The sequence below is a fragment of the Aquarana catesbeiana genome, linkage group LG02 (genome assembly GCF_042186555.1).
Source record: "Aquarana catesbeiana isolate 2022-GZ linkage group LG02, ASM4218655v1, whole genome shotgun sequence".
Taxonomy (NCBI): domain Eukaryota; kingdom Metazoa; phylum Chordata; class Amphibia; order Anura; family Ranidae; genus Aquarana; species Aquarana catesbeiana.
The window spans coordinates 511,494,706-511,509,121 of record NC_133325.1 but is presented as its reverse complement, the minus strand read 5'-3'; the positions used below and the strand labels follow the sequence as shown (position 1 = coordinate 511,509,121).

The following is a 14,416-nucleotide window of genomic DNA, read 5'->3' as shown; positions in this document are numbered from 1 at the left end:
CCCCTACCCCACCGTATAAAATTAAAAATGCTAACCACAACATACAAGGCCAGTCACAACATCGCCCCCAGCTACATTACCAACCTCATCTGCAGATATTGCCCAAATCGTCCCCTCCACTCCTCCCAGGACCTCTTGCTCTCTAGCTCCCTTGTTATCTCCTCCCATGCTCACCTTCAGGACTTCTCCAGAGCCTCTCCCATCCTCTGGAACTCCCTGCCCCAGTATGTCCAATCCACCTTTAGTGGATCCCTGAAAACTCACTTATTCAGGGAAGCCTATCCCACATCCACCTAACAACTGTCCCTGAGCCACCCCCATCAAATCATTCCCCGCATCTATTACCTTTTGTACCACCACCCCATCCCTTTAGAATGTAAGCTCTACGAACAGGGCCCTCCTGTCCCTTCTGTATTGAAATGTACTGTAATTGTGCTGTCCCCCCTCTACATTGTAAAGCGCTGTGTAAACTGTTGACGCTATATAAATTATGTATAATAATAATAATAATTATAATTATAGACCCATCATTTCACGTAAATGGGCAAACATACAAAATCTTCAGGGGATCAAGTAATTATTTCCCCCACTGTACACAATACTTTGAATAGCGGGAAAGTTCCATGTGGTTATGTATCTAAAAGATCTATTGCATTTATGTATTATTGCACTGCAGTTTATAGAATGCTACTCCTCATATATGTGTATATATAAATAGGTCTACATAAAAGTCTGTTTTTTGAAAGATTGCATATTTTCAATCAGTCAGTGAAAGGTATGGCCTACATTTTACTTTCCTACTGCTATCTATGGCTAACATGGCAAACACTTGCTAAGAATGTTACTTGGTGCTATTACTTAGTGCTAAGTACCACACAATTATTTATTGAAAATGTATAGGAAGAGATCTATGCAAAGATACAGTATATCATTCCTGAAGTGTGTGGACTTGGCTTTCATTTAATATATGACATATTACTGTATAGAACCAAAGTAAAGCTACCTTAAAATGAATCTAAACCCAAGAATAAAATGGAATATAATCTGGCTTTTGATCCTCAGATGGCTGCATTATTTTCTTTATTCAGGCGCCTCTCTTTATTCTCACCTGGTAGTAATACTATCAGCAATACTATCAGTAATACTATCAGCAACGCAATTCCTGTCCTAGGGTGACAACACTCACTTGTATTGTATTCATGGAGATCAGCATTGACATCCTATTACACGACTTCACTTACAGTACGTACTTCATGGTTCACTCAAAAAATTCAGTACTTATTAAAATGCAGACACAAGTATTGTGGGCATTTATGTCATGCGTAGAGATCAGCAGGGAGTGCTCATTGTAACTTTGAAGATTTGCGATTCTATATACTCAGAAAAGTGACATCTACATCAGGCTTCCTCAACCTTTTCCTAAACAGGAGAACCCTTTAAATACCTTTTTGATCTCAGGGAACCCCTGCTAAAAATTACCATATCTACAGCTCATGATACATTAGTGTGATGGTCAGTGAGAAGAATGCTCCTTACACTTGCGGTCATTGGGAAGAAATACCCCCTTACAGATAGCTATGATCAATGGTGTCAGTAGGAAATTATCTGACAGGCAGACATTGCTAATTGCTCAAGGAACACCTATTAACTTCTGGAGGAACCCTAGTTGAGAAACCCTAATATAAATACATATGCATTGGCTTTTGGAGCCATTTTCTTCCCACATGCAGGATTTCAAGTAGGCTAGTCTGTAGCTCAAAAAGGGGCAAATTTATTGCACCTATCCTCATTTTCATAGTATACAGTACCTTATTTAACCACATTAATTTGCCAATATTACTACAGGCGAAAAGGAAACAGTAGAAGTGTGCACACATATATATGCACTTTATATATGCACATGTGTGTTTGTATATAAAACATGCAAGAAAAACTTCTCTCTGACCTCTCACCTGCTTACAACAGTATCAAATGGGACATATTGACATTATCCTCACCCTATTGCACGTAGGTATACTGTTGCCCAACTGCCCAGTTAGTCTGATTTGCATTTAGGCTTTCATTATACAGCTGCCAGCAGCCTGAATTACGTTCCTAAATTTGCATGAAATCTGAATTCTAAGAAGCTGCTATGCAAGCTGAACAAACCAAGGCTGCTCTAATCTTTACACTACGAAGTCAATTTGCAAGAGAAAAACGTGCATTAATGTCCCCTGCAGCGAGAAGGGGAAAAGGTTTAATATATTTTACTTTAATTCTGAATTATCATAAGCCCGACACAAACAATTACGAAGTGTGGCGAAAAGGCTTCCGTGTTTTGGATACGAGCTGGCTCAAGATGACACCTTGGTAAATGCGATTTGGACAAATTACACAGACCTACGTCTATGTATTTATTTTTACATTTTCCTCCACTTTGTTCAGAGGATTGCCAGAGCTGCCACTGCTATTATTACTGAAATCTTTTAGCGTGATTAATACATTTACACATCACAATAGAAAAACCGTGCTTCTGTATGAAGGAAAAAATAATATTTGTTAAAATATTTGACCTGTAATAGGAAGAGAAGCTTGTTAAACATGCTGCTTCTTTAAGTCCCAGCCAACCTTAACTTAAAGCAGTATTAAACACAAAAGCAAACATGTATTCAATTGCAGCTTACCAATTTTTAGATGTGATAATTGCATTAGTTTTTGTTCTTAGTCTTTCTTTCCCTTATTTTCATCTGGTGATCCAGTCAGTAAGTTAACAGTGCTACTGTCCAAATCATCCAGAGAGGGGGCACTCTAATACAGGAGGTCTGTAACTGGCCAGATCACCAGGTGAAAACAGAAGGGTAAAGCCTCAAAAAAGAAAATGAATGCAGCCACTGCATCTACTGATTGGTAAGCTGCAATATATCACATTTTTGGTTTTTAGTTTAGTGTCGCTTTAAAGTGAACCTGTGGCAAGCCTGCATACATAAACATTACGATATCTTTACAGCTTTTCTTCAGTTTTGCACAGTGGTACATGCTCCTCCCCTATATTGAAATTGCTTACTCATTTACCTGCACACTGTCATCTTTTTACAATGTGCATTAAAAGATGGAGCAAGTCGGACAGAGCCTGCATTAGCCCTTTCCTACCCTGCCTGACTGTCCCTGGCCGGCCCCTTTCTATCATTGGATTTCAGTTCTCTCAGTCATGGAGGCTCAGAATTACATGTGGGCATTTCCACAGTTTCCAGTTTTTAGGAAGATATGTACAGCACCCTACTGGCCCCTTCCACAAACCATGATCTGCTTGCATTGCACAGAGAAGCACAGAAACCCAGGGATGAAATCTCTGGGTATACAATAAGGTATGTTATGGAAAAAAGTTTTTTTCTCCAAAAATTTCATTTACATTTTGATGTGAACCTGTACCCAAAAGGTACTCTACTCTACTCTAGGTAAATAGTAGACTTATAGAGATTGTTTTTAAATTATTAACTCCTAGGTCCAAGAAAAGCAACATATTTTGTATTAACAAACCTATATTTTTCTCCAAAAAGGATAGCTTTTAATCCATAAAGTTCAGGGATAAATTGACAGCACTTGGACTTAACCAACAATATATTTTGTCAGAACAAGCATCCATCTTTTACAAAAAAATTAAAGCTTTTACTACACAGAATGCACATATAGTCAGCTCCTGGGACTCAAACAGCAATGTATTTAGAAAAAAGGCCTATATTGATTCTCCAGGACGTACAGTTTTTGGTAAATGGAGTTTGGAAACAGATTACAAGGCCATATTGGTTTGGATATTCATTGAGACAGCAAACGTGCTTCCAGCACAGGATGAGTTGTGGAACTACAAACCTCTCATTATTAATCAACTATTACTGCTTAACAAGACATTTTTGCATTTCAATTTGCTATGATTTTCTAAATTGAACAAAATAAAAAAAAGGGACACCTGTTGCAGTGATAACTAAAATAGAAAATACTTAACATCTGGGAAATTTCTACTTACAACTGTTCTGTCTCCAGGACAGTAAGTTAGGGGAAATTTTCTAGACAGATCTTCCCTCTTAGAGATCGCAAATAATAAAACCCAATAGAGTAACAAAAAATGTTTTTTAACTATATAGCTTTGTGAATACATACCACGAAAATCCATACCGCCTCCCAAATTTTGCAATCCCAAAAACCCAATAGAGGTTATAACCATTCCCTGGTCTATTCCAAGCTATTAAAAAATAGACCCCCCCCCCCCAAAAAAAAAAAAACAAAAAAAAAAACAAGAAATAAGAGCCTGAAACTAGCTCTGGTTGCTAAAGGCAATGCCGGTTTTTCAGAAATTTTGTTAAATTAAGTATTGTGAGGATTTCAGCACAGATGCTTTCTGGAATTGGTACTTTGGTTCATTTCTCTAATTTGATTACCTGCCTCTCCGACATAACATAAAGGTATGTGTTGTCAGAGGAAAAAGCAATGTCTCTTAGAATGGAACTTCCATCTCTCATCACCGGTACCACTTCATACTGAATGCCACCATATGGAGGACCATCTGCACGAATCTGAGAGAAAAAAAAACGCTCAATTAATTTTTTTATCCCTTTTAAACAGTTAAAAGTATATTCAAGCATTGTCTAGGCATTTATTAACCTTAGTATTTGTAGAAACTACTTTTCTAAATATTATATTATAGATTAATTTATAATTGTTCTCATCTTTTCAATAGAACTTAAACATTCTTCATAAGTACTGGTTTATTATAATCTATGATGACCCATAATGATTCGTTATTAACTCCTTGTTGATTGACAGCAATTTGTTAATAGTATACAAGATTTCACACCATAATTAACATATTTTAAGGGCTAGATGTGTTTCATCTATGCTGATTACATTTTATTAACACAAATATTTTTGATGAGTCTTTCAATTTTCCATTTTCCATCCTATATCAGATATAACCACTTGTATAAACTGACCCATTTTATTTAAGGTCTATGTAAAGCTTTGTTGCCTGTGCTTCAACAAGGAGATTTTCCTTCACTTCCTTTACCAGAGAAAAAGCAGGCAGTATAAGAAGATCTCGTAAAGGGAGACATTACCCTCTTAAACATTTGTCGCCAGAAGAGGTTTCCTCCTTTGCAGATCTTCCCCTCTTATTCCTGTAACAATTTAAAATATTGGCTTTTCATTACCCTAATATACCAGAAACACTGATCACCAAGACCAATAGTGAGGAGAAATCTCCTTAGGAGGGACACAGACAACAAAAAGAAACAGAGACAGGTGGATTTCTAATTGAATAAAGACTAAAAGCATATATTATACATACATACATACATACATACATACACACACACACACACACACACACACACACACAGTATTTCACAAGAGCGTGTACACCCCTCACATTTTTGTAAATATTTTAATATATCTTTTCATGTGTCAACACTGAAGAAATTACACTTTGCTACAATGTATAGTAGTGAGTATACAGCTTCTATAACAGTGTACATTTGCTGTCCCCTCAAAATAACTCAACACACAGGTATTAATGTCTAAACCACAGGAAACAAAAGTCAGTAGACCCCAAGTGAAAATGTCCAATTTGGGCCCAATTAGCTATTTTCCCTCCCCGGTGTGATGTGACTCATTAGTGTTACAAGGTCGCAGGTGTGAATGGGGAGCAGGTGTCTTAAATTTGGTGTTATCACTCTCGCTCTCTCATACTGGTCACTGGAAGTTCAACGTGGCACCTCATGGCAAATAACTCTCTGAGGATCTGAAAAAAAGAATTGTTGAGCTACATAAAGATGGCCTAAGCTATAAAAAGATTTCCAAGAAACCCTGAAACTGAGCTGCAGCATGGTGGCCAGGACCATACAGCAATTTAACAGGACAGGTTCCACTCAGAACAGGCCTCACCATGGTCAACCAAAGAAGTTGAGTGCATGTGCTCAACATCATATCCAGAGGTTGTCTTTGGGAAATAGACGTATGAGTACTGCCAGCATTGAGGTTGAAGGGGTGGTGGGGGGGTCAGCCTGACCATATGCCGCACACTGCATCAAATTGGTCTGGATGGCTGTCCTCCCAGAAGCCTCTTCTAAAGATGATGCACAGGAAAGCCTGCAAACAGTTTGCTGAAGACAAGCAGACTAAGGACATGGATTACTGGAACCACGTCCTGTGGGCTGATGAGACCAAGATAAACGTATTTGGTTCAGATGGTGTCCAGCATGTGTGGTGGCAACCAGGTGAGGAGTGCAAAGACAAGTGTGTCTTGCCTACAATGAAGCATGGTGGTGGGAGAGTCATGATATGGGGCTGCATGGGTGCTGCCGGCACTAGGGACCTACAGTTCCTTTAGGAGAACCATGAATGCCAACATGTACTGTGACATACTAAAGCAGAGCATGATCCCCTCCCTTCGGAGACTAGGCCGCAGGGCAGTATTCCAACATAATAACGACCCCAAACACACCTCCAAGACGACCACTGCTTTGCTAAAGAAGCTGAGGGTAAAGTTGGTGGAATGGCCAAGCATGTCTCCAGACCTAAACCCTATTGAGCATCTGTGGGGCATCCCCAAAACGGAAGGTGGAGAAGCGTAAGGTCTCTAACATCCACTAGATCCATGATGTCACCATGGAGGAGTGGAAAAGGACTCCAGTGGCAACCTGTAAAGCTCTGGTGAACTCCATGCCGAAGAAGGTTAAGGCAGTGCTGGAAAATAATGGTGGCCACAGAAAATATTGACAAATAATGTGAGGGGTGTACTCACTTTTGTTGCCAGTGGTTTAGACATTAATGGCTTGTGTGTTGAGTTATTTTGAGGGGACAGCAAATTTACACAGTTATACAACCTGTACACCCAATACTTTACATTGTAGCAAAGTGTCATTTCTTCAGTGTTGCCACATGAAAAGATATAATAAAATATTTACAAAAATGTGAGAGGTCACTGTGAGGGGTCAATGTGCTCAATTTTGTGAGATACTGTGTGTATACCGTGTATGTGTATTATATTATATATATATATCTATATATATCTATATATATAGATATATATAGATATATATATCAATCAAATGTGCTAATTCCATACCTATGTGATATTGTGATATTTAGGTTTTTGATTTGAGCATTTTTTGAGCATTAGAAATCTTACATAGGTTAAATAAAGAATACAATTAAAATAACTTCTATATTTTGAATAGATAGGAAATGTCCCCAAGGGGTTTTGTGTTGCAGACAAAAATTCAAATTGGAATAGAAAAATATAAAGATTTTATTGAAAAATATTAGCATTCTAGCATACAGTTGCATGAAAAAATGTTAAAACATAAGCTCTGCAAGTGAGTCCATTGCTCATACAAAAGGTAATACAACCGTACAGTTACATGAGCAACATAGCATGGTATAAGTATATAAAATCATGCTGGTACACCCCCAATGCGTTTTGACCATTAAATCGTAGAGGTCTTCTGGGGGAAAAGGGGTACAAGAACTCTACAAAGAGAAAGTATTGTAAAAATGCTTGCATTTAAACAACAATGTGAGTCAATAGTTACACATGAAAAAAGGAAACAATATACAGTTTCAAGCTCATATTTACCACTGTATAGATAGCCTCCAAGGTGCTGTGCCCAGAGATTGCCAAAAGATCCAGGCTGCGCACCCAGAGTCCCTGGACCACCACACAGGAGCAAGCTGTCCCAACAAGCCAGTGAAGGGGCCTACAAGAGGCCGCGCTTAGACCCCCACCAGGGTGGGGCAGAAGAGGAGAGGCGAGGAGGGGCCATGAGCCAGGGCCAGGAACAGGACCCAAAACTAAATTCCCAAAGCCACTGTGGAATAGTATAATGACAATCATGGATTAGAAGAGGTATCACCGAATCCTTAACCATAAATAGAGGTGGTGGTGAAATGGGGATGAACTGTGAGAAGGGGGCAGAGTGATGAAGTGGAAGGGGGGAAAAAAGTGACGGGAGGGAGTGCAAAAGTGGAGGGAAAAAAAAGGAAGAGGGGGAAGGGGGAAGGATAGTGTAGAGTGTGGATGAAAAAAGGCAAAGTAATGAAGTGAAAGGGGGAGAAAAAAAATTACGGGGGGGGGGGGGGGGTGATCAAAGGGAAAGAGAAAGGGGGACTGGGAGGGGGGGGAAAGAGGATGGTGTGAAATGTGTGTGAAAGAAGGCAAAGTGAGAATGTGAAAGAGGGGAAAAGGGTGATGGGAGGGAGAAAGCAAAAAGGGAAGGGGGGATGGAGAAGGAGGGGGGAAGGGAAGGATAGTGTGGAATTGAGTGATCGCAAGGTGTCTTTTTCCCTCTGCACCTGTGTTCCCAAGGGCGGCCTTCTTCTAGCTGCACTTCCATGCCGGCGGTGTCCCGGGATCACTCCGGGTGTGTCTCGGTGTGGGCAGCACGTCATGACGTCACGTGCATTGCAGCGGTAGTGACGGCGGATGCTGGCACATCTTCCTGTTCCGGGACACTGGGAAGGCCATGTGGGGGCCACCTATCATGGCGGCTCTGTCCTCCTTTGCCTTGATGGGGGGAGTTGTACAGTGTGGGGGAGAGAGGGGTGGTGCTCCAGGTTGGGGACCTATCCCATTCCCCTGACACTTTGGGATAAATATATATAAACTCATAGGTACCTACTATCCCTCTCAGATTTCAGGCAGCGTTGACCACGAACAGACTCTTATTTCCCAATTGGGTTCAAAGTAAGTAATGCTGTATAGATCCACGGGTATGCCATGTAGTTAGCATGTCCAATAGATTCATTCCCAATAACCTTATATTATATATCATCTGTTCTTTAGGTCCCTGAAATTGCTGGTCTTTTTCTACAACATGCAGTACATGTGGCTTTGATGCCCTGTTATCTGCATGCTACCATTGTATTGATCAACACTATTACCTGACCATATTAGGTAATCCTCCCTTGCTCATATCCATTTTTTCTCTTTCTTTTCTTTTTTCTCACCCATGCATCCCTGCTCTTTTTTTTTCAGGGTGCTCTTTCTCATTTTTCCCACACTTCAAGCACCCTTCACTTTTCTTTGCATTTCACTTTATTTGCAGTATTCTGTTTGTTCATGCAGGTTTTTGCTTTGGCTCACTCACTTTTCTCACCCTTTCCATGGGTTGTTTCATCTCTCAGAACTGGTAAATCCCGGCCCTGTCTTATGAAACAATCAGTCCCAACTTCACACTATCCTCCCCCCCTGCTCCCCCCTTTTTTCTATTCCCTGTGTCACCCCCCTTTCTGTCACTCCTTTCACTTTTTCACTCTATCACTCGGCCTTTTTTCACTCACACCCCCATACTATCCTCCCCCCCTTTCCCTCTTTCCCTTTCCACTTGGCGTCCCCTCCTGTCACTTTTTCCCTCCTTTCACTTCATCACCTTGCGATCACTCACATTCCACACTATCCTCTTTCCCCCTCCCCCCTTCTTTCCCTTTCCTTTTGCTCGCTCCCTCCCATCACCCTTTTCCCCCTTTCACTTCATCACTTTGCCTTTTTTTCATCCACACTCTACACTATCCTTCCCCTTCCCCCCTCCCCCCTCTTCCCTTTTTTCCCTTCATTTTTGCACTCCCTCCCGTCACTTTTTTTCCCCTTCCACTTCATCACTCTGCCCCCTTCTCACAGTTCACCCCCATTTCACCACCACCTCTATTTATGGTTTAGGATTCAGTGATACCTCTTCTAATCCATGTTTATCATTATACAATTCCACAGTGGCTTTGGGAATTTAGTTTTGGGTTCTGCTCCTGGTTCCCGGCCCCTCCTCGCCTCTCCTCTCCCACCCCCCTGGTGGGGGTCTAAGCACGGCCTCTTGTAGGCCCCTTCACTGGCTTTTTGGGACAGCTTACTCCTGTCTGGTTGTCCGGGGACTCTGGATGCGCAGCCTGGATCTTTTGGCAATCTCTGGGCACAGCACCTTGGAGGCTATCTATACGGCCGTCAGTGGTGAATATGAGCTTGAAACTGTATATTGTTTCCTTTTTTCATGTGTAACTATTGACTCACATTGTTGTTTAAATGCAAGTATTTTTACAATACTTTCTCTTTGTAGAGTTCTTGTACCCCTTTTCCCCCAGAAGAAGACCTCTACGATTTAATGGTCGAAATGTGTTGGGGTGTACCAGCATGATTTTATATACCTATACCATGCTATGTTGCTCATGTAACTGTACGGTTGTATTACCTTTTGTATGTGCAATGGCCTCACTTGTAGAGCTCATGTTATAACATTTTTTCATGCAACTGTACGTTAATATTTTTCAATAAAATCTTTATATTTTTCTATTCCAATTAGAATTTTTGTCTGCAACACAAAACCCCTTGGGGACATTTCCTCTCTATTCATAGTCATTGGGGCGTGCAGCAACCCTTATCTCACTATTTGTATCACTTCCCTTTTTAACTTATATACTGAGTGACTGAGGCCAGTCACTGCACTGGGTATATGTAAGGGTTTACAACCACTTTAAATAAAAATAGGTACTGCTTATTATGACCTAAAGCAAACTCCTAGGGCCTATTTACACTTTGTGGTAATGTGCACACTATTACCGCATGCATGGCAATGCACTACAATGCAATATGGTGTGCTGCATCGGAAAATATGCTGAATGTTATTTGAATGGACCAGCTTAACAGAACACACCTTAACACATGACAATGCACACTGACACAATGCATCTGACCGGCAAACTATGAATGAGCATATGTGGGCAGAACCACCACTGTTTCTAGTATGATTTGGCTAATAGACTAAAGTGGCACACGAATGAACACGTTCATGATTTCTTAATGATAAAAAATGTCAATATGTTGCGATGGGTGCAGCCTGAGCTGGGACAAAATACATTGAAAGTACAGTGTGGTCCAAATCCTCAGGATAAATCCTATAGCTTTAGGGACCGCTGAAGAATCCAATCCAGTACACTTTATGCAGCACATCTGAGAGACTAAAGAGACCTCTAAGCAGCAAAAAGCAAAGTGCACAGACTAAGGCCTCATGTACACTGCTGCTGGTAAACGGACGTTTAGGAGCAGTTGGGCTTTTTTTAGCTGCCCCTGAACTCTCCTCCATGTTATCTTATCAGCACATGTACATGGAGTCGTTTAATCGTTTCCAGGCAGTTGAGGTTAGAAGCATTTTTTGCAAAGCAAAAAAAATGCGTTCAGGGTGGATGTTCAGAGGCATTTGAAATGCCAAATGCCTATAACAGCTTGTAAACGCGGTAACTTGCGTTTAGCCGTGTTTCATTTATAGGAGTTTTTAATGAAGGTACGTTTCTGACCATTTGCAATGCAAAACATGCTTCTAAACGCAAACAGGGATAAACGCGGCATGTAAACGTCGCACAATGGATGTTTTTAACTGGAGGTTACTAGCTGTCAAGTTCCATCATTCAGAAGAGGTTTTAAAATGTCCCATGTACGTGAAGCCTAAGTGTAGTAAACATTTATTAAAAGAAGGCAATTAGCAACTCACATAAAGTAGGAGGAATTACGCTTATCATGGTGCTCAAAAGGATTCCCCGTTGGGGAAGACAACAAGGGAACTGTCACAATGGATCTGGATGGTATCTGCAATAGCTACGAGAGATAACAAGGGGGCACCACCTTTTTGTTTGTTTAGTTCTTATTGAGAAGACTGAAGCACCAGCCAGGTAATTAGGACTTTCCAAAACAGACAAATGTTAGAAAACTTCCATGAGCTCTTCCAACACTGGAAGCTTGTACTCACATCTGGTATCCTTAAATAAGGATGTTTTAGTTAATTAAAGGGGTTGTAAAGGTAAGTGTTTTTTCACCTTAATGCATCTCATGCATTAAGGTGAAAAAACACCTGTCAGTGACCGGCCCCCAAACCCCCCATTTTACTTACTTGAACCCTCGAACTTGCCCCACAGGGATGCGCCGTCTCTCTGCCTGGGGTTCTCGGCTGTTGATTGGATAGATTGATAGCAGTGCAACCATTGGCTCCTGCTGCTGTCAATCAAATCCAATGATGCGGCCGCCAGGGGGGCGGGGCCGAGTCCTGCATTTGGCGTCTATGGACACCGAATGCTGGACTCGGGAGCGTGCCTGCAAGGGGAGGAGCCAAGAGAGCCCCTGGAGGACCCCAGAGGACCAGGATCGGGGCCACTCTGTGAAAAACGAGCTGCACAGTGGGGGGAAGTATGATATGTTTGTTATTTAAACAAAAAAAAATTAGTTTAGTGTCACTTTAAGTGATATTTTAAAACTTCCTTATCAGCTTTTGATATGTCAGACTTTAACTGATGAGCCCTGGTTTGGATAAGGCTGGGTTCACACTGGTCCGACAAACGCTCCGACATTGGGAGCTCATGTCGCATGACGTGTGAAATTTAATGTTTCCCTATGGGAGCCGTCCTAACTGGTCCGACACAAGTCGTTCCGACTTTAGAAATGCTCCCTGTACTACTTTGGTCCGACTTTGATCCTACTTCAGCCTATTGACTATCATTGAAGTCGGATCAAAGTCGGATTGCCGTCTTGCATGATCCGACTTTGGCACGCGGCTTGTGCTCAGATGTTCTTGAGGGGGAACTCCGCGCCAAATTTTAAATAAAAAACCGGCATGGGTTCCCCCTCCAAGAGCATACCAGGCCCTTGGGTCTGGTATGGACCTTGAGGGGAACCCCCTACGCCGATAAAAACGGCGTGGGGGTCCCCCCCAATCCATACCAGACCCTTATCCGAGCACGCAGCCCGGCCGGACAGGAATGGGGGTGGGGACGAGCGAGCGCCCCCCCCCCCCTGAGCCGTACCAGGCCGCATGCCCTCAACATGGGGGGTTGGTGCTTTGGGGGAGGGGGCGCGCTGCGGCCCCCCACCCCAAAGCACCTTGTCCCCATGTTGATGAGGACAAGGGCCTCTTCCCGACAACCCTGGCCGTTGGTTGTCGGGGTCTGCGGGCGGGGGGCTTATCGGAATCCGGGAGCCCCCTTTAATAAGGGAGCCCCCAGATCCCGGCCCCCCACCCTATGTGAATGAGTATGGGGTACAGCGTACCCCTACCCATTCACCTAGGAAAAAAGTGTCAATTTAAAAAAAAACACTACACAGATTTTTAAAGCATTTTATTAGACAGCTCCGGGGGTCTTCTTCCGACTTCGGGGGTCTCTCCGGTTCTTCTCCACGCTCTCCGGATCTTCTGCCGGGCTCCTCCGCTCTCTTCTGCTCTTTTGCCGCTCTTTTGCTAAAGCGGAGGAGCCTGGTCTTCAATCTTCTGCCTTCTGCCCTCTTCTCCTGATGTTGACACGACGCTCTCTGGGGCTAGAATGCTCTCTGTGCGCTCTGCTCTGACTTATATAGGCGGTGACCCCCCCCCTTATGCCATCACAGTCCCTGGGCATGCTGGGACTGTGACGGCATAAGGGGGCGTGGTCATCACCCCAAAGCACCTTGTCCCCATGTTGATGAGGACAAGGGCCTCTTCCCGACAACCCTGGCCGTTGGTTGTCGGGGTCTGCGGGCGGGGGGCTTATCGGAATCCGGGAGCCCCCTTTAATAAGGGAGCCCCCAGATCCCGGCCCCCCACCCTATGTGAATGAGTATGGGGTACAGCGTACCCCTACCCATTCACCTAGGAAAAAAGTGTCAATTTAAAAAAAAACACTACACAGATTTTTAAAGCATTTTATTAGACAGCTCCGGGGGTCTTCTTCCGACTTCGGGGGTCTCTCCGGTTCTTCTCCACGCTCTCCGGATCTTCTGCCGGGCTCCTCCGCTCTCTTCTGCTCTTTTGCCGCTCTTTTGCTAAAGCGGAGGAGCCTGGTCTTCAATCTTCTGCCTTCTGCCCTCTTCTCCTGATGTTGACACGACGCTCTCTGGGGCTAGAATGCTCTCTGTGCGCTCTGCTCTGACTTATATAGGCGGTGACCCCGCCCCCTTATGCCGTCACAGTCCCTGGGCATGCTGGGACTGTGACGTTTTAGGGGGCGTGGTCATCACCCGATGACCACGCCCCCTTATGCCGTCACAGTCCCTGATGTTGACACGACGCTCTCTGGGGCTAGAATGCTCTCTGTGCGCTCTGCTCTGACTTATATAGGCGGTGACCCCGCCCCCTTATGCCGTCACAGTCCCTGGGCATGCTGGGACTGTGACGTTTTAGGGGGCGTGGTCATCACCCGATGACCACGCCCCCTTATGCCGTCACAGTCCCAGCATGCCCAGGGACTGTGACGGCATAAGGGGGCGGGGTCACCGCCTATATAAGTCAGAGCAGAGCGCACAGAGAGCATTCTAGCCCCAGAGAGCGTCGTGTCAACATCAGGAGAAGAGGGCAGAAGGCAGAAGGCAGAAGATTGAAGACCAGGCTCCTCCGCTTTAGCAAAAGAGCGGCAAAAGAGCAGAAGAGAGCGGAGGAGCCCGGCA

At 43.3% G+C, this 14,416-nt stretch overlaps 1 protein-coding gene across 1 annotated transcript in view; it reads right to left on the bottom strand.

The window, feature by feature from the left end:
• PLXNA2 (plexin A2) overlaps positions 1-14,416 on the bottom strand; it is a 518,514-nt gene that overhangs the window by 269,684 nt on the left and 234,414 nt on the right. Inside the window, exon 4 of the mRNA XM_073615770.1 lies at positions 4,413-4,547. Coding sequence (XP_073471871.1) covers positions 4,413-4,547 — 135 coding nt within the window. The remainder of the gene's footprint in view (positions 1-4,412; positions 4,548-14,416) is intronic.